The 27,939-nt window shown below is 40.9% G+C and overlaps 2 protein-coding genes across 5 annotated transcripts; both read right to left on the reverse strand.

Moving 5' to 3' along the window:
• Window positions 1-2,825: 2,825 nt before the first annotated feature.
• LOC115377120 (uncharacterized) lies at window positions 2,826-18,034 on the reverse strand. 4 transcript variants are annotated; one of them, XM_030077025.1, is made up of 8 exons: window positions 17,976-18,034; window positions 16,161-16,278; window positions 14,053-14,126; window positions 10,908-11,258; window positions 9,463-9,631; window positions 9,110-9,164; window positions 4,601-4,804; window positions 2,826-3,700 (listed from the first exon to the last, which is right to left on the reverse strand). In XM_030077025.1, the coding sequence occupies exons 2-8, from the start codon at window positions 16,175-16,177 to the stop codon at window positions 3,419-3,421; spliced, it is 1,152 nt and encodes a 383-aa protein (XP_029932885.1). In that variant the 5' UTR covers window positions 16,178-16,278; window positions 17,976-18,034; the 3' UTR covers window positions 2,826-3,418. The 4 variants fall into 4 exon arrangements, with proteins under 4 accessions (XP_029932885.1, XP_029932887.1, XP_029932883.1 ...); XM_030077027.1 differs by lacking the exon at window positions 17,976-18,034 and having other exon boundaries at window positions 14,053-14,123; window positions 16,161-16,364; XM_030077023.1 differs by lacking the exon at window positions 17,976-18,034 and having other exon boundaries at window positions 16,161-16,364.
• Window positions 18,035-18,681: 647 nt separating this feature from the next.
• LOC115376532 (C-C chemokine receptor type 3-like) lies at window positions 18,682-27,748 on the reverse strand. Its single transcript, XM_030076185.1, has 4 exons — window positions 27,738-27,748; window positions 24,261-24,264; window positions 22,755-22,846; window positions 18,682-21,173 (listed from the first exon to the last, which is right to left on the reverse strand). Exon 4 carries the CDS (start codon window positions 21,157-21,159, stop codon window positions 20,077-20,079), a length of 1,083 nt encoding a protein of 360 aa, XP_029932045.1. The 5' UTR covers window positions 21,160-21,173; window positions 22,755-22,846; window positions 24,261-24,264; window positions 27,738-27,748; the 3' UTR covers window positions 18,682-20,076.
• Window positions 27,749-27,939: the final 191 nt, after the last annotated feature.

Raw genomic sequence — 27,939 nt, forward strand, 5'->3', positions numbered from 1 at the left:
TGTGCTCCCTTTTTCATCTTTAATGAATAACTGGACACAGAATGAATGGCCTCATGCCAGTTCCTTTGAAGCAGAAAAACTTGACCTTGCTGCTTCTAAGGTGAATCCATGTGTGGCAGATCTAAAGTGGGATTTTCCATACGTGCTTGAGTGCGTGTCTGTATGGAGTGACTATGCCAAGGAGAGGAATGGTTTGGCGCAGAAGGAACGGAGGCATGAATGGATACCTGAACTTGCCAGTAAGTTGGGAATAGATAATATTGCTATGATACAGAGGCACCACTCCGATGTTGAGGCTTGTGCTAAAGCTCTGATGTATTATTGGGCCAAAGGGCAAGGGAAAGAAAAAGCATCTCTACGGGAGTTATGCTCATTAGTGTTGTTTCCGAAAATCCTATCATGCCTATTGAAGTTGATGGTACTAAGGTTGAGATATTAGCTGATAGTGGAGCTACGATTTCAGCTGCACGCTCAGATGAAAGAGTGTGTGTGTGCCCACCTCTGATGTTTTCACTACAGTGGGTGTTTCTGATAGTCCTATGGTTGAACCACCTTCTGAACAGACTAATGTATCGGTGGCAGGATTAGATGTTCATCATTCATTTCTTATTTCTGAAGGCACCCCTGTGAGTTTGCTTGGGAGGGATCTCTGGTGTAAATTGCATGCATCCATTCAATGTACGCCTGAAGGGTTGTTTCTCAGTATAACAAAGCGTTGCAGGCTGTTAAGCATTTACAACTTGCTGGATAGTTTCAGGACCAGCTTTGGTGGGAAAATAGCTCAGAGTTTAGCAGCAATACTTGGGTTGAGGCTTGAGGCTCTCCCAATTGTACTGAATTCAATCCGCAGTACACCTAACACCACAACGGGGCTGAGTCCACATGAAGTACTGATGGGGCGACCTATGCCCACAGGGGCTACGGCACCACTGACCCAACACCAAGTTAGCTTGTTGTGGACTGATGACTACATAACTGAGTATGTGAAATGTTTGACTGATGTTTTACAAATTTGCAGGTCTCCGATAGACTCCCAAAGCCCTCAGAGTAGCCCATTCATTCATTCATTCATCTCTTTCTCCTAGGTGGAAAGGCCCTTACCAGGTGCTGTTGGTGACCACAACAGCAGTGAACGTTGGTGGGCCCCCAGCGGTGAGCAGGAGCCAAAAAAGGCGTGATATGGGTCCTGCTGTTCCTTGTCTCTGGTGGCTGCTGGACAAAGGCAGAGGATGCCAGAGGCGGCGCTGCACTGAAACCAGCTCCAGTGTCATCTGGCGATGCTGCACCGAGACCCCATGACCCCCCTAAACCCTTTGCACACACACCGGTACCATTCCAGTACCGTTCACACACAACACTGATACCCAGACCACAAAGCCTGCAAAGAGGACATTGAACTGTTCTGTGCTTGCTGAGGATAAAAACTGGACATCTAACACATACACTGACACAGATCTTTCTCATCTGAAGGAGAGAAAAGACACCGAAACCGCGAACTCTGGCTCTGTTCCGGCCCGCAGGGAAAAGAGACAAATGACTGAAATTTCCTTTTCCTGTTCAAAGGAGCGTTGTAGACCTGAGGACTGTCGTATTTCATATTTGGGTTATGATTCTAAAGACGTTTGGGGTTGGAGAACTTATGATTCAACACAGGTGAAAGTGACTCAAACTTTGTCTGGGAAGCTATTTGTAACTGTTAATATTCAGCTTCCAATATCTGACACTCCTGAGCTGTGGTGTTTCACGACATCACAACTGAAGGCCAATCCTGATTGTTGTAAACATGAAGTTAACTTTCAGGTCGAACCTAGCCGAGTGCCAGAATGTTACCCACGGGGCCAAGGAGAATCACTGAGGCCTCGGCTGCCTCTCTCACCGGGAAGGGGAGGATCTGTGACTTCTACTATGCTGCAGTCCCAGCCTAAGGGTAGAAGGGCTCTGAAAAAACAAATCAGAACGTCTGCCACATCGGCATTGGATTTTAAAAGACAGATCAAGTTTAAGCATCCAATCAGTGTTGAGAAATATTTATGAGTGACTGATGATCAGAAATCACTAGCAAAGGTGAAGACCATGAGCCGACAGCCACATCATTCTTCCACCCGAGTCAAGCTCTCAGCATTTTGGAAAGGACAGGCTTGCTTAGACTGGGTGGCAGATGAGGAGAAACTCCTGCAGTATTGAGCAATATTGAAATGAGAATTTCAAACTGTGAACTCTGCTGACTCAGAAGGAAGAAGTTCTTACAGTCAGAGGAAATCTTCTATGTGTGTTAATAGCTACAAAGTGTGTGCTTCTCATTTTTCAGAATGGTGTCTTTTCTCAGGGCAAGCACAGGTCAGGAAGATAGAAAATCAAACTGAATCAGAATGACTTGCTCACTGTTTACACGATGTTTACTTCTAGTTCTTTTCTTGTTATTGGATGTTGAAATATGTTGGTTGAATGTTGCACTTGGCTATGCACAACCTAAGTTTACATCATTTCGTTGGAACTTTAACACATAAGCATTACCCAATTATACCCAAGCCTGAAGAGACACTTGTGTAATAGCTGTAAATTTATTCTAATTATAACATTTATGGTAAATATTCTCTATAAGTCAGTGTTGTCCAGATGGGTGTCATAGAGCAGGTCCGCAGGTCTGGTAAACAGGGGTATGTGGCACATGGCTTTCCTTTTGCTACATGAGCTAACAGAGATCTAAGTCACCATCTAGTGGCATATGGAGGGAACTGCAATGATTTTCACTTCTGCAAAGTAGTTCTGATAATTTTCTATTTTCTACATATATTTCTATAACACCATAAAGGACCGAGGCATCATGAGCTTGCCCATATGTTTTAATTGTAAAAGCAACAGCAAGAATGCCACTAGGATTGATTAAAATAATCAAAGTTCAGTATATTTTTGCTACACATTAAAGATGCTACTTACAGTGCTTTTATCCATCAAAATATCATCACGATAAACAAATGAGACCATGGCCATGGTGCTTATTAACCTCTATTACACCAGGGGAATTGCTGGTATCAATGCATCTCCAGAACAAGACCACGTTACATTTGGTTTTAATTTGCAGAGGAAATCAGAAAAGCAAAAAAATGAAAGTAAAGCATCCTCTTTTTTGTCTTGGACCTTGTGGTGTGGTGTTTCCTGAATGTGCACACTGATATGAAAGTGTGAAATTAACTCATTTCGAAACTCATGTCAGTTCATAGCCTGATATAGCATTCTGATGCAGGTTTGCAAAATGAGATCATTCACAGGGACAGGTTACCAACCCTGAAGTCTTGGGAGCTGTTTTCTGTGTGTTTTGGAACTGAATGTGAGTGAATGAGCTCAAGTATGACAACAACTGTTAGTAAAGTATCCTTTGTCGTGCCGCATGGGGATTCAAGCCAAGGTGCTGCTGCCTTTAGGTCTTCTGTGCAGGGTCAGACTCTGATATCGAGTCTGGATTCGAGTCCTGCTCAAACTCTGGCTTGAATGGGAGGGTCAGACGCTCCGGCTGGGATGCAGTTTGCTCAGGGCTGTGATGGAGGTTGGGGAAGGACTGAACAGGGCTGGAAAGTCCTTGTGGGAGATCAGCATCATGAGCAAACTGTGAGGAAGGATCAGGCTGGGGTGTCATGGAGCAAGAATCCACAGGCGTCTCCATGAACTGGGCAGGACCGTGTTCACCAAGGAGAGAGTACACCTGGTCAGGATGACAGGTACAATGATGAGCTGATTCCTGCTTAGGTATTCCTGTCAAGCTTCCTTAATAAATATTTAAAACTGCTTAGGGGGCAGTGGGTGTTTGGCATGTTTACTGCAATATACCCACATTTTACATCACAACAAACCATTTTGCAAGTTATGCAAAGGTACTAAAGATGTACCTCTGCATAACTTGCGACTGCTTGCTTCGGGAAGACATTAACAGAAATTTGAAGTTTTGGCACCAGGATGGTTGACGGCCATTTTTATGAGAAGGTGTGCAAAGACGTCTAGCCTTTCAGCCGGTGTCCGCTTGCTGTTTAAAGGTAACAAGCTCTTTTCGTCTTCACTTCACTTCACAGTTTGTAGCATTTAAGGAGATACATTCAGAAAAAAGCTACAGTAGACTGTTTGATGATGCTGACCATGTAGCTTTGCTAGTTTGCTGATACTAACCTGGTGGAGTTAATAGAAGAGGCAGAATCTTGCGAATGTTAAGCTCAGCAATTAGTGTGACACCACAGGACACACAGATTCAAATGTATGCAATTCAACATGTCTGCACAGTGGACCAGTGGGACACCCTTCACCCTTTACGGCATTATTGACTTGTTACCATGGAAAACAGGTATCATTGCATTTTTATTCTGTATCAGCCAAATGATCAAAGCAAACAGAGCAATGACCTCTCCTCTCCATTCAAGTTCTGTAGGCAAAACAACTCGTAGTCTCTGTCTCACACCTGTGATAGTGAGCGCTGTGAGACATAGCAATTAAACTTACATACTTGTGTGTGAATGCAGTGTTCTGCGGTATTTGTTTCACACAGACCTCAGCAGAGAGACAAAAGCTCAAGTTTAGAGGCAAACATAGAAATGGGCAAGCGCTGAAGAAGTACCTTCTGGGGGGTTTCCTGTTGTGGTGGTGCAGGAGCCCAGGCCCTGCTGCTGCCCTGGTAGGCCTTCCATATCCTGCCATAGAGCAGATCAAACTTGATCTTAGCGTACAGCCTGGAGGGGTCAAAGCCCTTCGCTTGAGGCTGAGGCTGGTTTGGCTCTGCTGCAGGTGGGGGCTGATTCTGAGAGGACGCTTGTGTGTTTTCCTGAATGAAAGGAGACATAATCTGTGATATATTCATGTGCATTGTCTGTAACATGAAAGAAAAATCCAGTCTCAGGCCCTCTGTGCTGCACACTTTCACTCTGTTACAGTATCGTATTTTGATGTTCAGTACCTTCCATTTACATGTTGTTATTTACTTTTTTCACCCTAGGCTTGTGCAAAGATTAGTGCATTTTTGCTGACAGGACATCAGAATAACAGGCTGGCATTTCCTTCTGTGTTTGTCTTTCACTATGTGAGAAAATGTGCTGATAGCTTACAGTAAATGCCAAACCACAGCGCGAAACCCTGTGCATGATTTCACCTCATTCTAAAAGTAAAACCTTAGCAAGCTGAGACGAATGTAGATCTTATCAGCAAATTTCCATCTGCTGTTAATCACTTCATGATATTAGAAGGAGCTAAAAAGTCAGTAGGTAATTTCCTGAGTATTTTTAACAATATTCATGATTATTTGTTGGCACACTCATACTGGGTTTAAAGGATATTTGAGTGAAAGGCAGGCAAAATATAAAAATCATAAAATATCATTAAGATAAAGCAGCTTATTTACTGTATACTGTGTGTATGTACACTACTTTCTATTTCTACTTCCTTAATGTCACAAGAAGAGACTCCAATTGTTTCAAGTCTTGGTAGACCTTTTTGTAAAAAGAAGGTATTTAGCACTCAAGCTTTCCCAACAATGAATTTAGAGCATATGACCACCAAAACTCAGTGGTTGTTGTCAAAAGTTGCTCTCTAATTTGTCTCGCACCGTGTAGATGTGAGAAAATGCAGAGTGAGGGCTAAAACCTCGAGACCACAGGCCAACAGGAAACCAGGATGTCAGTGCCTCAGCTGTAACATGTTCTGTGTTGGTTAGAGGGCTGTATGGCATGAAATTGTGTTAAAAGCTCTTTGTCTTTCTTGTCACACAAACTTATTGTGCAAGAAACAATTCTGTGTATTTACAGCTCGCTGACAAACCAGATGCATGTATCTGGCAAAAAGAGTAAAAAAAAAAAAAAAAATGCAAAAAGAGCTCTGCTGAAATGCACGTGCTGTGTGACATGTTTTCCTTCTGACTCTCATCTGATGCTGAACTCCTCTCGAGGCTTGACATCATCGCTGCTTCACAGCTTTCACAGCTTTCACAGTTTCCAACTGAGAAAGTGACGTGCAAGCCGAGAGATCGCAATCCTACAGTTTTGCTGATATGAAACGATATTTTCTGTTTTGTTGAGCATTCAATTGTTCCGATGTACTTGAACACTGACAAAGTAGATTCAAAGTGGTGAGATTAAAGTGTGATGTTAAAGTAATCAGAAAAACTTATGGTAAATTGAATTTAAACGTGAAACCTGAGCAAATTTACTTGACTTTTTTCAGAAATATGGATAAAAAGGAGATTAACAAACAATCATTGGTGGATAAATAAATAAATAAATAAATGTAGTTCAACTAATTTGTAAGAAAAAAAAGTAAGAAATTTCCTAAAAAAAATTGCAAAAATTACCTGAAAATTTCAAAAAAAATGACAAGAACACTATATTTATTTATAGGTTTAGGCACCAAATGATTAAAATGGCATATTTAAACATAAGGTCAGTGATGACATCAGGTCAAAGGGTCAGTTTGAGTTGCTTCCCAAATGCTTTCCCACGCATTAGCTAGATCACATGAAGTTTGAGCAATGATGGCAACACATTTGCCTGCTTCTGTCACAGGCACATAATCACAGGTCATTATTTCTGTTGTCATTCACATGTTTGTGGATGATGATTAAATGTTTGCCTCATGATTTTCAGCTCCAAATAAACTTGAACTGGCTTTGATGTTATACTACATGCAGCACTGTGAGTTTTCCTTCCAGAGGATCTCAGATGTGTGGAGGTAAAACTGGAGTTGGGGTGAGTGCAGTCTAAAGACACAGTAAGGAGAGCCGACCCTCCAAACTGAGAGTGTGTGAAGAGCCAGCTCGCAGTCAGCACTTCACAGGGATAAGTGAGGGCAAGTGCAAGAGCTCTGCGGAGTCCTTGATTTTAGAGAAACAAAACCTGGCTGGATCAAAGCAACATCACTAGAAAAAAGGAAGCTGGTAGTGGAGTACAAATACATTGCACTGTAAAAAAAAAAGAAAAGAAAAGAAAGAAAAAAAAACATTTCTTGTTATGTCAAGTTATGTCTTTAGGTCAGGCAACCTGAAATCATGGGTTCGGGCATTTGCCTTTCTCTCTATACTTTAATACTTTTATTTCTATTTTATTACAAGGACAATGAGTCAGTGACTAAATCGATGTTTTTCCCAGCAGCTATTTTGACATGAAACAGCAGGTAAACACTGATCTTACTAATGACATTAATGAAGGTTCTGCTCCACTCAGGTCGAACAGAGCCGGGGTCCTGCCGGTGTTTATGCTGACTACCTGGAAACATGTCACTCGTAACACCAGTGATTACCCTGCTGTGTCATGTCAAAACGACTGCTGTGGTCTGTTTTGTCCATATGTAAGCATTGTTTGTTTTGTTGGCTGGTGTGTCATATCAGGTGGGTAGCCACATTGGTCAGGCTTGAAAGGGCGGGCTTGTAGCGTTAGGACTCCTGACACACGGACGCACACTCAAGCCCCACTGCAGAATTGAGGTCACACAGTGTGGTATGCATATTCTGTATGTGCTCCTTCCTCATCGAAGTTATAAGCTGGCCAGACCTTACTCGTAAAAGAGATTTTTTTATCTGAAGCAATTTTTTTGCCTGGTAAAATAAAGGTTTAAATAAAATAAAATAAAATAAAATAAATAATAAAAAAAAGAAAGATACTGATTATATGACACTATACTGAGTGAAATATTCAAACCCAAAACACCATTATTATGGCTGCATCATTACATAATAAATTCCTTGCAGAAACCTCAGATCTCCATCTCTGCATTGTTGGAATTAGATACAAATCCAGCTCCCATGCACCGATATCCTAATATCCATACTCAAATGTTAAGGGCTTTGGTGCAGTTTTCTGATGGAGGGAAAAATGTCTTCTGATGTTAAAGTACTGAAATGATGCTACTGATGAATTTCCTAGACAGAGCTTCTTGTTTTCAGAAGAACACCCAGAGGACCCTGTTCAGAGCACCACTGTTAAGGCCTGTGATGTCTATATTCAATGTTATTTATCATAAGAAAATTAGTTGGCAAAGCCCAGCATTTTACATACCTGAGAAATAACTGAGAGTAATATTTTTGTTGACATTGACATTTATTATATGCTCTAGTAATAATGTTTTAAATTAATGTTTGCCTTATGACACCTGGACCCATGGAAACTGTACAAACCCGACTGTTTCATTTGAAAAACACAATGTTAAAAGAAGCATTTTTTCTTAGTTCAAGAAAAGCTACTTTGTGTGTATGCAATTTTTACAATGTTACTATTGCATTTCATTTCATTTAGCAATGTGAGTAAGGGGCCAATAGGCAGTGCACAGAGGAAATACATACAGTGAATAGAAGAGTTTTGTTTTCCTTTTTTTGTTTTGAATGTTTTTGTTTTTTGTTTTTTTTTGTTTTGCATGCACTCACTGGAGTGTACATGTAACCTGGGGATACTAGAATCATGTATAATAAATCTGTTCATCAGCATAAAGACAAATCAACATTCAGATGATATTTGAGATGTGAATCAAATAGCTTTTCAGGAATTAATAATTTTTAAAAATGCTCATCTAGAGTCCAACAGAGAAAGCACTTCTCTGTGGGCTGAGACGTTTGGTGTAGGGCAAGAAATCATACTTCTCTTTTATTAATGTGTTATTGAAACTGTTCCCAGGTATGTGATATGCACCTGCTTTGTCAGTTTGAACATTTTATAGTCAGGGTCAAACACTTGGTTGATGTGGCCATGAACATGAGACGGGTCTGCGAGTGCTGTGCCCTGCAAGCCACATATGAGCAGTCTGTTGTCCAACTAGGCCTGTTTCTGCACACATCCTGCATGACGAGTAACACTTCTTACCATCAGGAAGAGCCAGAGACCAGAGTTTTTTATTTCTGTTTTTCATGCCAGCATGTCATGGTTAGGTTTAGGCACTAAAACCACTTGGTGATTTTAGTGCCTAAACCAGGATGGACTGTGGTCCTGCACTGCACAACAATGGCACTTTAGATTGCCTTTGCCATTTTGGTTTTGGTGTAGTCTGTATTGCCCTGTGTGTCTGTATTGCTATGTCCTGCATGTCATCTCTGTTTAGTCCTCTAGACTAGAGCACTTTCCCCTTAGAGACACTGAAGTTGACCTTATCTCACCTCAGCTTCAGCACCACTGTCAGAGTGGCAGGTGTGAACCTGGTACACTTTCCTCCTGGAAACAGACACAAGTTAATCAAATTATTTCCAGTTGTGTTATTTCACTTTAAAGGATGTGTGGATGCATATGTACTTGCATTTCAGGGTTGTACAGTCCACCACCAAGAGTAGTAAGATTAGATTTAGGCATAAAAAACACTTGGTTAAGGTTGAGTATGTAACTAAGGCAGGTATGTGACAATACATGCACTGGGCTTCCAGTTGGCATGTTATTATAGGTAAGAGTATGTAAATAATAAAACAGAGCTAATCTGGCATGCAGTAATAAAATCCATCTGAAAGAGCTGCATTACCTCTTGCAGCAGAATCTGCAGCAGAACCTCCAGCAGTAGTAGAGACAGGTGATGATGGAGATGAGAAACACAGTGCAGCCTCCCACCAGAATACACCACTGGACAAGAGTTCTTCCCCCTGTTAACTCTATTTGTGCGTCATTAAAGGCGTCTGCCTCCTGGTTTTCTGCTGAGGTGAAATACACACACACACACACACACACACACACGTGCACTATTTGTGGTACCATCTAGTTTCAATTTCTAAACCTAAACCATGAACCACTTCATGCCTACACTAATAATCTGAAACCTTTTCATGTAAATATACATTCTTTTTTTCTCCTCACATACGACCTATAGCCAGTTCATCAAACATTATTGCAAAAGCTCTGCTGCTCATAAAGTGATGCAATGTATGGTTCAGGATACATAACAAGGTGTAAGATACATAAATAAAATGAGTGAAAAACATCAAAGATATGACTGCTAATCACCAAGAGTTGCCAAAATCAAGAAAAGACTCTTGTTATCAGTGTAGCCTCAACTTTTATAACAGGGCCACTCAACTTAAGATGGCTCAGGGGACACTCAGCAAAATTCAGCTGTGTCCAAGGGCCGCAACCTCAAAACGTCTGTCCTAGTTTGGACGTTAAAACAATAATTTTGCCACAGGCTACATGACTAGTGTAAAAATTACTGAAACCTACAGAAAACAGCTACATTTCCATCCAAGGCCAAACCGCACTGAATAAAAGATTGTCCTGTAATGATTAATGACGAAATGATCAAGTTACAACAAAATGAGGCTTCATTCCCAAAATACTGGGTAATACTGAAATTAGGCCACATCACACTCCCTTGGAACATTATAAAATAAACAGGCACAAAATGTATGTACGGTGAGGCAGATAGAATAATAATATTTTTATTATATGACAGTGGCAGGCCGCATAACAATGACGCACGGGCTGCATGTGGCCCCCGGGCTGTGGGTTGAGTAGTCTGGCTTCATAATTTGATTCCTAAACCTAAACCCCAAATCCTCAGAGTAAAACTTACTGAGTTCCTTTTTCCAAACAGTAAAAGTGTTAGGTGTGATCTTGTCCATGCAGTTAGAAAAGCAGGAAAGACCACACTTTAAACTACATTCTTTTAAAGGGGCATTGTGCAAAAGTGAAGTGCAATACTCAAGTAAACATTGTAATTAAGTGAGAGTAAAATTACTGACTGCCTCATAAAGGTACAAGTACACAAAAAGCGACTCAGTTACAGTGCAGTGAGTAAATGTAGATGGCTACTTCCATCTCTGAAAATAACCCAACTCGCCACAGTGTTGCATCAGTGTGGCTCCAGTCTACAGGGTGTGAATACTGTGTCGAGCTGTCGGACTGGAATATGTGATCAGATGGGAAATAATATCCAGCAGACGTTCATAGGTATGAGTATTGAATCAGTTGCAGTACCTGTGGTTGTGGTGACAGTACAAGTCTCCAGCACTCCTGAGGGAAACACGTTGAAGACACAGCACACCTCCCCGTCCCCCTCCTCCTCCACATCGCTCTCCACCAGGTGGACCTGAGAACTGCGCTCTGCGGCATCACCCTCTATCACCACACTGTCGTTGAACTGGGGGTAGATGTACACTCCGTACTGGGGACTGTAAGTGCCCAGTCTGATGCTGTGGGTTCCTCTGTTCATCATCCAGTTGACCTGGGTGACGGTCCCGGTCCCCAGCAGGGAGCAGGAGACTGTTAACCTGTCGGCTGAGCGCTGGACAGACGCTGAAATCTGACTCTCTGCCTTGCCTGTAAACACTGAGAGAGAGAGAGAGTGAACGTCAGAGTCGAGGTGGAGGTCCACCATTAAACATACCGCTTTCTGTTGCAATTTGGCACACTTTATAATGCTGATACGTTTGTATTTTTAATTTTTGAATGCAGGACTTTTACTACAGGACTTCTCAAACCTGCACATGTACTCGGTGAGCTCGTGATACGCCACCACCATTTTTACTTTTCTGTGTCAAGTTTTATGCTCCTGTTTTAAAGCTTTAAACTTTATTTTTCTTTGTATTGATTATTATGCCTTTCTTCCACCAAATAAGTTATTGCTCACTCGCAGCTGCTTAGTTAGCCCACGGATTTTCTACAGGAAATGTAATTTTTCTAGCCGCTTCTTGTCACTCTTCAGACAGTAGACGAGCCGTGCTTTTTTTCTTTTTAAATTTTTCATTTTAATGAAAATGCAACAAATAATGTAGATATATTATATGCATGTATATATGGGCATAATTTTTTACTTTTTACAAATTCAGTAAAAGCTAATGTCATATACATATCGTGCATTGTTATTGGGAAAAGAAAATCAACTCCCGTCATACATGACACTTACACTGACGTGAATAGTCAGTTTTTCACCAAAATTTGCTCTAACATGGCCATTTAAGAACCAAAGGCCTGCTTCATCAAATTACATCATTTCCTTTCAGTTATTGTTTTACTTATCAGGGACAGTGCACAATAATCAACAATAAAAAAAAAAAAAAAAAAAAAAAAAAAAAAAACTGTGATGAGCCAGAGTTAGTTTAAGAGGCTAATTCTCATCTGTTGTCCATCCTAAAAGAAAGACGTTAAAAATATTTCTTTTAATAATAATAAAGTCTACAGAATGACACACACAAACCATAAATGGCACATTTATGGTTTGTCACTCAAACAAATAAGTATCATATACTTTAATTGGTAATAAAAAAAAAAAAAAAAAATACAATCAGCTTTAAGTTTATATGTTCAGGTGAGCCGACCGTATTTGTTCCAGAAATGGTGATGGAAGGAGCCCATAAGTGAACCATGGCGGCTCCTTCTCGGCTCTTGCCAGTCCATCACAGGGCAAACACAGGGGCAAACAAACACACACACACACACACACACACACACACACACACACACACACACACACACACACACACACACAAGGGGCAGGTTAGACTCTTCAGTTCACCTGAGCTGCCTATCTGTGGACGGTGTGAGGAAATCCACACAAACACGGGGGAAAATATTCAACATGGAGCTGACAGAGCGAGGACCAGCTTCACGATTCACACCTAACACCTCCGTGCTGTGAGGCGACAGCGCTAACCTCTAAGCCACTGTGCCACCCGCTTCTGACACACGGAATCACTAAATAACACAAAACTGAGGAAAGGCTGCACAGAGCAACATCTCTCTCCTGGGTTGGGTAGTTGCAGGATTCCAGGATCCATTGTTAAGCCTTCTTGAGACCTAATTTAATGAAATTTAATCATTAAAATTCAAACTGAGAGAATAAAGACAAAATCTGGAGAATTGGCATTTGGCTTCCACTCAGCAAAAGCCTTCAGGTTCTCAGGTCTGCTCCTACATGGGCTCCTCTACACCTACATCATCCTACATCTTTTTATCAGTACCTTTTGTCTCATGTCTTCGTTTTATTTCAATTTTTTTTTTAATGTATTTATTCACTTATTTTGACGACTGAGCTTTTTTATTGACTTCAATTAAACTGACTGGCACAATGAGAAGTTTTTGAATAAAATTCTCATGCCTTGTCTTTTTAGCACTTGTACTTGTGTTTTTAATTGTTTTCCATGACTCTATAGAGAACTTTCACTTTTGAATTGACTCTGTCTGAATTGTGCTATACAAATAATGTTGCCTTGCCTTGATGAGCAACATGCCCACCTGATAATCCCATTGGCTTGCCAGGGGTGCCAAATGATATTTTTGTCTCATATAAACACTTAAAATTATACAGAATTTTAAACAAAGAGTAAATCATCGCTCTCTTTCTGTTTCCATCACCACAGCGTCATGTCTTGGGGCCAGGCCCTACTTGCCTTTATCTCCTTGCATGGAAATGTATATTAGTTTTCCTTTCCTAGTTTTACTTGAACCTACTTTGGGGATTACTGGCATTAACCAAATCCTTATCAGCAGAGTTGACACATTACACCTGCACTGAAAGACAGGACTTTTGTTTAGTTTTGTATGAAATAGGGTATATATTCAAAAATCTCTGTTTTACCCTTTATTTGTGCTTTTTTTCTCTTTTTTTTTTTGTCCAGGTGTGAACAAGCCCAAAAAGAGCAACGACTTGTTATGAACAAGCCAAAGGACAAAGGACAAAAAAAGCAACCCACAACTACCTGTATTTTCAAGCAACTCTCTGGAAAAAAAAAAACAAGCCCAAAGCTGCTTATAATAAGCAGACATGGCAACTACGTGGCATGCCTACGCTCACTCTCGCACTCAGACACCGAACTGGTAAATGTTTCGACCTGACTTATGGTTCAATCATGAATCATATTCATGTCGATACAGCCTGATGTTTTCAGCGCATCATCATCTGAATAGTAGTGTATCCCTCTGTTAAATTCTGAGCTGGGCCTCTGTAGTCATACCCACCACAGATCCCAGCACAAGGGACAGAAACTAGTCTGGATGACAGACATTTTGATCAGTATACGCTAACTAAGGACTAGAATTAGCCTGGAGATTTTTTAGATGCATAAACACTAAGTTTTTAGAATAAGAAAATCAACGATAACATGCCAGGAGGAAGTAAACTCACCTGTGTGTGTTTGTCTCAGTAGCAGGAGGCAGTAGATCAAGTGCCGGACCCCCATCTCTGTGGAAGACCAGCTACTGTCGACACAAATCACTTCGTCATTTACTCCAAACCTGAGCTCTGCTGGCCACTCTTTGTTTCGTTTGATTTGCTCTTGTGACCATAAGGACACAATCGTGCCGTCTGCTTTTTATTGTTTCATTGTCAGGTTTTCAGAGCCTCTTCCTGCTTCCTCTGACCTTTTATCATCACGGCTTTGATCTTGCTCCGTTCTAAGTATGCTGTCACTCTCTTCCCCCACAACAGGAAGTTGAAGGTGAAATGCAGAGCTCACCAAAATCTTAATCTCATCTTTTTTTTTCCCCCTCATCATAAATAGGTTAGTTAGGTTCTTCTGTTGAAAAACCACATGCACTTATAACACCACTTCCTCACAAAATACTGACCAAGTATAATTATAAAACAAAAAATTTCCAATTTTTGGATGAATGACGTACATGTATCACTAAAAAATGATCTAAAACATGAGAGAGAATGTATTTCAAAGGTTCCTCCACTAGAGATCACTGCATTACTACACCCAATGTATATACAGTATGATGTATTTCTATATGGAAGAGCTATAGAGTGGGCTGGCCATCTGGAGCCAGTCGATTTGTCAACCCACAACCACAGCAATGAGGTTACAAAAATGTCACCACCACACACTTTAATGGACTTGGTGTCAGGAAGCATGTCTGCTCAATACCTTAAAGCAGGGCTTTCTGACTGATTGTGATCCATGGACCACCATCCTGACTGAGAGGCAGCCTGGAGACCACCACAGGGGGCCCCCATCAAGACAATTTTACTTTTGCTTTTCGCCAAAACCTGCAAAAACGCTTTTCCGTTGGCCTAATCAACAAAGTATTTTGTCAGTCAGGTAATATGTTTGGGTGTGTGTGTAACTGGGCAGGACAGGAATGCATGGGACTTTAATGACACATTCTGCTGCTGGAGCACACTGCACAGGCTACAAGGACCGCATCAACACTATTTGTAATTTCCACCCAGAGGATTCATCTTGACTTTCACAAATTTGGCATATTGGAATATTCACAAAACAAGAAATAATACATGGAAAAGGCTGAAAAGGATGACTTGCAATACCTCCACAGTCTGCTAGCCAATAAAAATACTTGGTTAAAGTTGGGGAAAGGTTTGTCATAATGGTTAAGGTTAGAAAGAGGTCAGGGTTAAGGTTACGAAACACTCTAAAAATCAAATCAGTGTTCATGCCTCCAAGAAATAGTTTAGTACACGTTTTGTAAAGACTTTCAGATTTGGATGCACATATAAAATATTCCATCGAGTATTTTTGGTTTTACTAATGTACATGAAATGGCACCCACACACCCACACCCACAAAAAAAATCCACAATTACTATTAAACCTTGCAACCAAAAGAGCTGACTAATTGTGCCACTAAAATACTAATACCACTCAGACTGTATGTTCTGATATATTCATGGATTTGATTCTTGTGTCTGTCATTTCATCTGAGCCGTTCTGGGCTGTTCGTCATGACGCTCTGCTCCCTCTGAGCAACTGGCAGCATCTCAGGCTTACAGCAGGCTAAACATCTGTTTCTATGTGTGCTTCTCTCACAATCCAGTCCCATTATTATCACTATTTCAGCACTGACTGCCACACACCACCACCTGTATTGTTTCAGTCATATTTGTATAGTAGGCTAATTCACTAGCATCTATGGAAAACACTGAAAAAGACTAAAAGAATTTAGGTCTAAGCAGTTTAATAATTTATTTACATCTACAAATGTTAAATGTTAGCCCACTTCATACTGGCCATCAATTAAAATCTGTATGCAGCTGTCTCAAGGAATTTGATGGATTTTAAATGCTCAAATATGTTTTTATAACGCTGCATTTGATAACTTTGGTTATTATTTAAACTTGTGATAGTACATTTTTATTGCCTAAGGCCTCTTGATTAAAATAATAACATTAGTCTAATTAAGTACAGCTATACAGCCATGTATCCCTCCAGCAGCTCTCCTCTGACGGTGCAGCTTTACTACCGGACAATGTAGTATAAAAGGCTTGGCTTACCTTTCAACGTGTTTCATTGTGTTTCATCAAAAAGTCTGTGATTCCACTGTTAAATTTGTAAAGTTGAAAACAGCCTTTGCTGGGACTTGGGAAACTGATTGGGTTGGGAAATCATGTCCTGTAATTTAGCAGACAATTTTATGAAACTGTGTGAAGCTGCACTGGTGCAAAAAGAAATCAGTGTGTTACTAACAACATGAATTAAGGCTCTGTTCCATTGACAGGAACAGGGTCCTGCTGTTGTGCATGCTGGCTCACTGGAGAGGCTCTGGCACATTGAGAAGGACGTCTCAAATAGATCAGTGTCTTCATCTACAACGCATTATTTTGTGTAAGGGAAGGAAGTGACAAACATAACAACTGGTGTCCAGACAACGTGATGTCACGGCCCAACGTTCCTCATATTTTGACCTCTTCAAGGATTGCAGTCTGTGTGGTTTAGGGTGGGCATCAGCATCTGGCCACTAGCTGAGGTCAGACATGTTACTTCCCTTCAGAAAGACAACTCTGTTTTCCTATACCTAGATAGCCTTTTCTCCGTTTCATCACCAAATAAGGTTCCTTTGCCAAAAACAACACATTCCAGCTTCGTAAAGCTGATATGATTATATTTAAGAATTTTACAGTTTAGCTTTGGTGATTTAAACTGTTTGGGTTTTTTTTCTCTTGATAAGTCACTTCTTCGTCTATCTCAAACAAGAGTTCAGAGTCATCGGTGTATTACTGATGCTAGGATTTTACAGGTTGACATTAAGCATTTATTCTTATGAAAGAATACCCTTATGTTCTTTTACTTGCAACAAGAAAGTGTGTAGTAAGTTTTGCAGCTTTGTCTTTGTGCTGTTTCAGCAGATTTCCACGGTGTCATCACACTTTTTTTTTTTTTTTTGTTCCAGCAGATTGCACTGAACTGGCCAACCACAGCACAGGAAGCAGCACCAGATGTTTCATCAGAAAAAGGAAGTGTGCATTTTCATTTTAAGGACAGTCATCTCGTCAGCGTCAGAGCTCAACAGAAAAAAATCTGGGTTTCTATATTTTTTATTATGTGGAATGTGGAATTAGATACTTCAGTTAACATTGTTTATAGTGATGTGGTTCTCATGGGTGCAGGTAGCAATTGATTTTCCGTAATTCAGAATCAGTTCAATTCAAAATGTTTGGACTATTTTGTAATTCCAGGTTCATGTCTTTGACCAAGTTGTGACAGCACTGTCCTGGTCAACCTGACTGGACCCAGTTGATTCAACCAGATTCATTAGCACCAATGCAAATTTGGAATACGATCACTAAAACACATTTGTTGGATAGTCCTGTATAGATATTCAACAGAATGTTCATTAGTTAAATATCAACAAGAGTTAGGCTGACTATTAATAAGAGATAAATTAAGTATTAGTATAGATCCCACCACAGTTCAGGGCAAGATATGGCCAAAAGCTCTGGGACTGGACTGAAATTTTTCTTGAGCTGTCCAGGGCTTGAGGGCTTAGGTCAAATCTGAAACAGATTTGACCTAAGCCCTCACTCAACCACAACTCAACCTCTGTGTGAAGTAGTTTACGCTCTTGGCAAAATATGCCCAGAGGGTTTCATAGTAACACAGTTGACGTGCAGCAGTAATGTCAACTAGGCCTACATGTTTGTCAAAATTCAGCAAACACATCCAACAGAATGTCAACAGATATGTCACTATGTTGTTGAAATATAATTGATAGCTTATTGATGTTGTTACGTATGATGTTACATAACTTGATATTTAAAAAGAAAAAAATGCTCCAACGTTTTAAGCAAAACGTCCTCTTTCAGACTTACCCAGACTGAGACTCTGTACGTCCATTGTTTCGGTTCCTACAGGTAGCATTTCCTGTTAGCTTAGCATAAAGACTTGAAGTTTATAGGAGTAATTAGCATAGCTCCATCAAGATGAAAAATAAACCTTACAGCGACTCTGAAGCTGTCATATTTACACAATGTTACATGTGTATTTGAAATACATGTCTAAAAGAAGGAATGGTTTCAGGAGAAGTTAGATGGTGGAACTGTAACCGCTGAACTCATGTATCCTTCCGCCTATCGCAGCGATCCGTGCACCATTGAAGGTAGAGGAAGATCCACCACAAATAAACAAAAATAAAAGTTTTCCTCTCTTAGACCACACTTGAGAATGACTCAGAATTTTGCAGGTAGATTAATTTTGAGGCCTTCTGTAGTTTGAAAAAAAAAAAAATAAATAAATATATATATATATATATATATATATATATATATATATATATATATATATATATATATATATATATATATATATACATATCAGGAAGAATATATCCAAAAAAATGGCCAAATATGGTAGCCTAAACAGGGCTTTATTCAACTGCAACAATAACAACAACAATAACATAAACAAAAATTCATGTTTAATTCTATTTTTTATTTTTTATTTTTTTTTAAGATTTTTTTTTTTTTAAAGAAATGGTATTGCAATGTTAACATTGTGTTTTTATTTGATCATCTTCAGTTCAGTAAGCAGCTATACCAAAAACATAAACACCATAAACATAAAAGCATAAACATTAACTTTTCTTCCATTTTGTTCCTTAACAAAAATGATTTAGTAAAATTCAGTCTGATTTTCAGTGATTGCTGACAGATGAATGCATCCAGGAGCTTTAAGCTTTAAGGCATAAACAGGCACTAAAGATATATTAATTTGCTGCAATTATAATCACAAATTAAAAACAAACAAACAAACAAAAAAAAACAAACAAGGGAAGACATCTCGGCATGTTTGAAAGAACATGACAACCTCTGGTGTCCAAATGCTTTTTCACTCCTCCGCCTTCGTCATTGTCACTACCGCTCCGCTCCTGCGTCAAAGTAAATTGGGAGTTGGAGCATAACTGATGGAGCCCAAGTCCACGATAAGCCTCAGAGCCAATCAGTGTATTTACACACAGCAAAAAATACAAATCTCACATTTCACCTGTGACAATTTTGATGATTAACACAGGCTATGCAGGCTATTTGATGAACCATTTTCTTAGACTTAGATTGGTGATGAAAATATCTTAGTGGGCCAAACTGCAACAAATCTGAATTTCAAATTTGAATTTCAAATTTAGGAAGATGCTGTGGACATATAGTAGTGACCAAAGCAAACTCAGTAACATTTTCTTTAAAATCTCCAAGGCTGTGTTTTAATGTGTGATGGAACAAATGAAGGAATGTGTTTTGAGATGCAAACATGACAAAATTTGTGGTAATTAAATTTTAAAGTTTGTCTTTTTGCAATAGGGAAGGAGCAGATGGGTCAACCTTGGAAGATCTATTTATTTCATATGGGGGTGAAAATAGGACAACATAGGTGACTTTGCGTATAGTTGTTTTTTTGTCATGGAAATATTCTTGCATGATAGTAGCAGTTTGTAGAATCTAATTTCTACAAACTGCTATTATCCAGCACCTAACTAGGTTAAAATCAATTGTAAATAACATTTACAAATACTACTTAAGCCTGATTTGGTATCTGGTCCGTGTGTTCTGTCTCTCAGTGCGATTGCTCCGATAGACCCTTATTCCAAAACCCCAACAGTCAGAAAAATATCCCATTGGACTGAAAACCCAACAGGACGCCCATTGCTTCAAAGGCCTATTGCTCCAAAAATACACTATCTGGTGGAAACAGGGGTGGAAATACATCCAGCCCTGTTTCCCTGACCTTAACCTGAGGAAACTCCTGCCGAAACTTAACCAAATTCATAGAGTCGATGCATTGTTCACTAATGGGCTTTTGGACTATTGGGGTTTTATTTTTGTAGTCAGACTAATTGGCTTCAGGTCCAATGGGATATTTTTCGGACTACTGGGGTTTTGGAATAATGGGCCTTCAGACCAGGCCAGTTCCTCTGTCTCACTAGTAGTCATATGTAGTGTGGGGTGTTCTCTGTGAGTTGGTCCTGCTGCTCTGGCTACTGAGGCTGATGTGTCTTTTAAGACAGGGGATCTTCTTGGCTAGCAATCGTCTGAAGTGGCTCTGGAACTTCTTACCCACAAAGGTGTAAAACACAGGACTAATGCAACAATACAGGTAGGCCACATTCTGTGTCACATACAGAGCATAGTCCAGAGCCTCTGACTCTGAACATGATTTATTTTTCTTGCCATTGGACATTTGAATGGCCCGAAGGAGGATGACTACGTTGTAGGGTGTCCAGCAAGCGAAGAAGGTGAAGACGATGACAAAAATGAGCTTGATGGCACGGCACTTCTCCTTCATCCGGGTGGATAAGATCCGGATGGTGATGCTGCTGTAGCAATACAGTACCAGAAAAAGAGGGAGGAGGAAGAAGAGCAGGAACTGTTGGTAGTAGCTGATCAGGCGCCAGCGGTCCATGATGCTCTTGTCGTAACCTGTCTCGTCACACATCAGCCCGTGCTCTTCATGCTTCCAAACATTTTGGAGAACCAGCTCTTTGACACTTGCTATAACACTGATGCACCACACTGCCACAGCTGCACCGATGGCATAGATCTTCTTCCTGCTCTTGGCGGCCGCCACCGCATGCACCACCGCAAGATACCGGTCAAATGTCATGAGCGTGAGGAAGAGGATGGAACTGTAGAAGCCGATGAAGTAGGCACTGCTGACCAGCTTACACATCACCATCCCAAAGATCCACTCAGACGAATGGTATGTTGCCAAGAAGGGAAGACTGGAGGCAAAGAGAAGGTTTGACATCACCAAATTCAGGAGGAAGATGTTTGTCACTGAGTTGAGCTTCTCATATTTGTGGATGATGAAGAGAACAAGCCCGTTGCCCAGGTAACTTAGGGTGAAGCTTGTGTAGTAGAAGAATGGGATGAATTTGGCTCCAAACTCGTTGACTTTAGTCTTGGGACAGAGTTTAACCACTTCACTGACTAGGTAAGGTGGGTCAGTGGAGTCGCTGTTAAACAGATCACTGAAGAAATCATAGAAATCGTCACTGTTGTCCATGACTGGGGTTCAACCTGTGATAGAGAGAGTCAATAATGAGAAGGCTGATATTCATTGCTTTTGTTTTTTGCTGTTACTAAAACTGCATTACTGTTTATAGTCTTTAGGGCTGGGACCATTTATCAATTATTGTTCATAATTATTTTGTGGATAAATAATTATGAGCGGTGAGCAAAATCGTCCCATGCTGAACTAATAAAGTGACAAATCAGACTATGGATGTTGTAATGCAGGGTTGGGGAAGCGTGTCATGCCATTTCATTCCAACCAAAAACTACCCCAGGTGTTTGCATGGATTACCTCACCTCAAAGGTGAGACAAGAAACTGATCAGTGAAATCACCCAGTGCAGTGTTTGGTTGGAATGAAAACCTGCAGACTCTCAGCCCTGTCTCGCAACCAAAATAATATGGATGAGAGACAGGACTGAGACTCTTTTTAATTACAGTTAATCAGAAGTCTTTCATGTGGCAGATTTTATTGGGTTATGAAACCTCCTGAGACCCTCATTACACTGACACCCAACAAAAGCCTTGCCAAAGCAAGAGCTAGCCCACTCACACACTGACAATAATGAATGCTTTATAGAGTAATGAAAAAAGAATAACAAAAAATGGTTCATTATACAGTGTTGCTGGCAGAGCATTATGCACCAGTTCTCCTGGAAATAATTTGAATAGTTCTAATTTTGTTGTTGGGCACACATTACTTGTAAGTGGAAGGGGAAACTAGAGGAAGCCTATGTAAGCAAAACAAGTAATTCTAAATTTAAGTCTGAATCAATACCTCTAACGGTAGACATCCGTTAAATGGGGAATATGAGCTTATGCCATCACAAAGAAGATATAGAGTACCGGCTTTCAGCAAGGTTAGACTGAAGAAGTCATTTGCATGTGTCTGCTATGAACTGTATGTATAGTACATGTGTGTCTGCTTCATGTGCTTCATGTGCTTGGCACTTTTTTGTGCTCTATGTTGCTTTCTATTGCTTTATGTGATTATGTCTGCATACAGGTGCTGTGTCGTACAACCAATTTCAGTACCACTGACAATAAAGTTGTATCTTATCATATCGTACCGTTTCTAATTCAACTAAAATTACACCATAAGTTTCAAAGTGATGCTGTTCTGCTTTTTTCAACCTCTATGTGTAAGTGCTCTTGTAAGAATGCTTATAAGGCATTTTGAGTGCACAACAGTTCCTTATGAGTGCCTTTACAATGCATAGTAGGTGTAATCATAAAAAACATTATTGATGGCTGCACAACTTTCTGTCTGTCAGCTTTACATTAGTTGATATGGTGCCATATAGTGTTTTTGAATGTTTTTTTTTTTTTTTTTTTTTTTTTTTTGTAAGGGCTCATGATAATAGTATGTTAAACTTGTTGAACTTGTGACTGAGACCTACTGATAACCAGTACTGTAGCAATACTAACCACTGCCTCACTACATAGTGTTCAGTGCACTGCTTTAGTGTTTTTCCCCGTTTTACAAATCACCAACTATATTCATGATGCAGGAAATTCACAGAAACACTGAGCAAAAATGTTTTCTGTATCGAATGTCCCTCTCAGAAAGAATAAGTGATGAACTCACCAGTGCAGCTTTGTAGCTGTGGAGTGTAAGGATGATCAAATCACAAGAAGCACTGAGTAAAACTTTGAGTCTGTGATGCTGCTGCCTCTGCTCTGCTAACCGTTTCTGGTTACAGATGTGAGATTACTGGGGAAGAGGCTGTCCAAGGAGGAACTGATATGCTGAGTGTTACATGAGTGTTGCAACATCAGCAGTATTATATGGGGGGCCATTTGTGACATACAGTAATCAACTGATCAATAGATAAATCAACTGACAAATCAATATTCAATTAAAGCATCAATAAAGAAATGAGCAAATGGACAGATAAATGGATAAAACAATATATTAATGTTATAACTAAGAGACTGATTTATTAAATTTTTGATTTGTCAGTATTTTGTATTTGTCATATTTTTATTTTTTTATTTGTATAATTTTTATGAATGGGGTGGCACAGCAGCCTAGTGGTTAGTGCTGTCACCTCACAGCAAGAAGGCCTTAGGTTTGATGGACGTGTCTGCACATGAGTGGCTATCGTGTCGCTGTCCTCACCTCAGTGCTGAACTGGACAAAGACGCTTAACTCAGCAGACTTCATTTCTCTCTCTGCACAAAACTGTAAACGGAAATATATCTTCGGAGGTTTTGTCTCTCTCTCTCTCTCCATTTATTTAACAAACCAAGTTACACTGTTACAACATACTCAGATTGAACAGAAAGTGCAACATTATTTAAGCAATAAGCCCCGAGAAGCCGTGTGTTACAGTGATTTTACAACGGCTGAGGGGCGTTCTTATCTAAGGCACGACGCACAGTGGAGTTGTAAAATCAATGTAGGCTAACTCACGGCTTCAAGGGGCTTATTGCTTTTATAAAACGGTTACCCTACATATAGCCCATAAAATAAACACACAAGAAAAACTAAGAATTATTCATTCTTCCACCAAGCAAGATAGAGTGGACAGAACGGTTGCCAAGCAACTAAGATTGCTTTTTCATCTAGCGCCATCATCATGTCACATCAGGCTATTTGGGCTCATTAATGTTGAATTGGATATTTCCATTAACAGTGCAACTGTTAAAATAGTGTTCAATTATGTTTGGACTCCTCTTTGCGGGGACGGTGGCGTGCGTTTCGCGACAGGTGCGTTTTAGCGCAGCCGTATACCTAACATTGGTTGTAACAATAACAATAATAATAAAAGTAAACTGTTAATTTACCATACATCGGCACTGTCACACTGTGTCCGCTTTGGGTGGAGATAAAAGGCAGGTGGATCAGGAGGCAGCAGGGAGAGGTAGACTATTTCTCCAGGGAGGCCACCGGACACAGTGGGTTACCCGGCTGCTCATATACGAATCCCCGCGGGCTGTCTATGTTTTTTTCGGCATCATCTTTGTGTTTGTTTGTGCATTCAGGGTGACATATTTTAGGTAATTTCGTCGTGGCGAATGCTGAAGGTCGGGCTTTAATTTGCGGTTGCCCTCGTTCGCCCTGCGTCCCATGTGAAGCTGCACGTCAAACCAGACTTTACAGACAAGCCCCCAAGGTGTGTCTGAACTTTGTGCCTCAAAGTGCTTCATCTTCTGGCAGTCTGCCTCGGTTGGCTTGGTGGTGGGAAGATTTGTCACGTCCTTCTCGGCGGAGTTTCTTTACCACACCGGCGAAAACATTGTTGCTGGTGGTGAATTCAGCATCTTTTAACAGACACCAAGCACCTCCTCCAACCACTCATCCAGGCTCAGGCCACCCAGCAAATCAAAAATCACTACAAAGTCTGAAATTTTGTTAACAAAAGTCTTGAAACAAATGTAACCAAACGAGGAAGTGGAGCACAGAGTAGTTGGTTGCTAGGCAACGCTATGTCCGTTTACACTGACGCAGGAATATTTTGTGCTGCGGTCTACCAGTGGGTTACACTGATTTTACAACGGCATGGAACGCGGCTCAGCCAATCACATTTAAGGATGGGAAGCACCCGTTTATAATAAAACGCACACACAGCCGGCGTCCCTCTGGCCGCTAGCGGCGCTCCTCCAGCAGATGGCGCCCTTAGCATTTGCCTATACTGCCTATGCCACGGGCCAGCCCTGCACCAACTGATATTTTAATTCATACTTCTTTATTCATTCTTAATTGATTTTGGCTCTGTCAATTGATTTGATTAACTAATTACAAACGGGCCCCCATATCTACAGTCAGGTCCATAAGTATTTGGACGGTGACACAATATTCATAATTTTGTCCTTGTACACCACCAACAGTGGATTTGAAATGGAGTAATCAAGACCTGGTTTGAAGTGCAAACTTTCAGCTTTAATTTAAGGGGCTGATAAGGGGCTCTAGTTTTCCGGCGCGGCGCAGGCTGGCACAGTGAGGTGAACCCCACGCAGAGCTGGTTTCGAGCAGCGCAACCCGAGGGGCGCACACTTTGGTAGTTTGGCAGGCCGAGGTGCGCTGAGATGGGAGTGGCGGAGCAGCAGGGGGAGGTGCTGACAGATTCAGCTTGGCGCAGTGACAGTTTCGTGCCAAAAGGCTTCACTGAGGTGTACCCAAAGCTCGCCATCTGAGCTCGCAAGCGCAAGGCTGAGCGCAGCCGGCGTAGTGCCAATCTCCTTTGATCTGACATCAGCTGTGACGGGACAGTTGATATGGAGATATATGTATGTGCTGATTGAGATAGTAGCATTGAACAGTGGTTTTTGTGGGTATTTACTGCATCGTTAATGTGCCTGACATTCCGGAAACCTGCCCGTGAGGTTTTGGTAATGTGTGCACACTGCGCGCCGGTCAGCCAAACTTCCACTAAACCAGCTCCTCTCCACCTGCGGCAGTAGACCTCCATGTCAATTGTGTAAACTTTCATTACGCCTTCGTGCAGCGCATTTTAAAGGCAAGGACAGGGGATCATTTGATTGGTTTAAAGTGAATCGGCTGTGTCAAACCCACTCCACGCCTTCTGTCCTCCCTTCCTCCGGTAGGAAGGACGGCGGAGTACTTGCACCACTGCACACGGCGTGCCAAACTTGCAAAATCCACCTGGCCACACCCAGTTCGCAAAGCGCAGCTGCGCTGTGCCCCCGCCTCACCCGGTCTGCGAAACTAGAGCCCATAGTATCAACCTTTTAGGAATTACAGCCAGTTTCATACATTGTCACCCCATTTTCAGAGGCTCTTGACTAAAAAGCAGTTTCATGGCCATCAGAATCATCAATCAGAAACATCAGAATTCATCCTGCTACTTCCATCAGCCGTCACATCATCAGTAAACACAAGTGACCCAGTTCCTCTGACAGCCATACATGCCCATGCCATAACACCATGCTGGACAGATGATGTGCTCTGCTTTGGGTCATGAGCTGTTCCTTTCATTCTCCACACTTTGCTCTTCCCATCATTCTGATACAAATTCATATTCATTTCATCTGTCCAAAGAACCTTGTTCCAGAATCAGGCAGGCTTTTTTAGATGTTTTTTGTAAAGTCTAATCTGGCCTTCCTGTTCTTGAGTGACACCAGTGGTTTGCTGTTTACCCTCTGTATTTATTTTCTCACAAACGTCTCTTGACTGTAGATTTGGACAGTGATACACCTACTTCATCCAGAGTGGTTTTGACTCCCCTACACTTTGTGAATGGACTTCTTCGGTCATCCACTTTAGATGTCTTCTGTGGCCTTCCAGGCCTTTTGGTGTTGCTAAGCTGACCAGTGTATTATTTCACCTGCACAGACACCTCTTTGGATCACATGTTGAACGTTCTGATAAACAACAACCAAATGCAAATGCAAACACTTGGAATGAACTCCAGACCTTTTACTCTCTTTACTTTCCTTTTACTTTTACTTTTCTGAGGGAAAAGGCCACACCTGGCCATGAAACTGCTTTTTAGTCAAGTGTCCAATTACTTCTGAGCCTCTGGAAATGGGGTGACAATGTAGAAAACTGGCTGTAATTCCTAAACGGTTAATGCCATATTTTAGTTCATCCCCTAAAATTAAGGCTCACAGTTTGTGCTTCAATCACATCTTGGTTACTCCATTTCAAATCCACTGTTGGTGGTGTACAAGGGCAAAATTATAAAGATTGTGTCACCGTCCAAATACTTATTGACCTGACTGTATAGAATTACATTGGTGAAGAAATCTTTAGCTGGATTCACACACTTGAGACTCTCAGCCCATAGCAACATGAGACATTCAGCCCTTTGGAAAACAGTCAAGTTATTACTGCTCCTAGTTCTTCAAAAAAAATCATCCTATTAGTGTGTTTGCCTCTGCAATTCACACTAACTCTTTTTACTGTGAAACTTAGTGGCAGACTCAGGCTGTTTGAGGGGCAGGGTCAAAAAAATAAAAAGAGCATCTGCTGCACGACAGGCAGTCCCACCGGCACGCAAAAAGCTATGATGCATCATGTATGATGAAATAATCTTCATCCGGAACGGCAGTATTTTATAACTGTATTGCAAAACAACACAACACTACCAGTAGCCCACTTTTTTTTTTTTTTTTTTTTTTTTATTCCAGTTAAAAAACCCAAAAATAAAAACCTGCCAAAGACAAGCTGCCTCTGATCATATTTCTCAGCTCCTTTTGAATCTGTTTTAGTTTTCTCTCTCTCTCTTTGGCATTCTGTAACCACAGGGGGGCTCAACACTAAACCCACTCTTAGATTATGTGAAAAAGAAGTTCCTTAAAATAATTCCCTAGGGAAAAGATTTTTACATTTCTGCTTGATTTCCAAATTGAGGTTAGCACAGATTCAGCTGAGCAAGATACCCCTTAAGTTAGCTAGCTCTTTAGCTAAGCATCTAGGCTAAAAATGTGATAGAGCTATCTATAAAAAACTCTTGAAGTGTACAAACATTTGTCTTTGGTAACTGGTAAAACTTTACAGCTTGCAGACAGTGAGCTGTGTTCCCACACTGCAGCAGGATGCAGGGCTCCAGCTCAATATGGTTTTTTGTTGCCACTGTAAGGGCACTTCATGGTGTTTTCTCACTCGGAAGGGCATCTCAGAGGGCACCTTCTGAGTTTTCTACATCAGAGAGGCACGTATAGGGAAACTCATGTTTCTCCCATTGTCAGGGCTCCTGTCCTGTGGCAGCACATCACATTTTCTCCACTGGAGGCTCATCCATGAAGAAACTTCCTTATTCTCACACATGTAGTAGTGATGGGTCGGTCGCGAACGAACCGACTCT

Source organism: Myripristis murdjan, chromosome 18 (assembly GCF_902150065.1).
Source record: "Myripristis murdjan chromosome 18, fMyrMur1.1, whole genome shotgun sequence".
NCBI classification, from domain to species: Eukaryota; Metazoa; Chordata; class Actinopteri; order Holocentriformes; family Holocentridae; genus Myripristis; species Myripristis murdjan.

Coding starts and splice junctions, on each gene's coding strand:
- LOC115376532 (XM_030076185.1), bottom strand. CDS start 21,159: ATGGACAACAGTGACGATTTCTATGATTTCTTCAGTGATCTGTTTAAC.
- LOC115377120 (XM_030077025.1), bottom strand. Junction 9,632..10,907: donor TACTGTCACCACAACCACAG/GTACTGCAACTG, acceptor ATTTCACCTCAG/CAGAAAACCAGGAGGCAGAC. Junction 9,165..9,462: donor TGCAGATTCTGCTGCAAGAG/GTAATGCAGCTC, acceptor GTCTGTTTCCAG/GAGGAAAGTGTACCAGGTTC.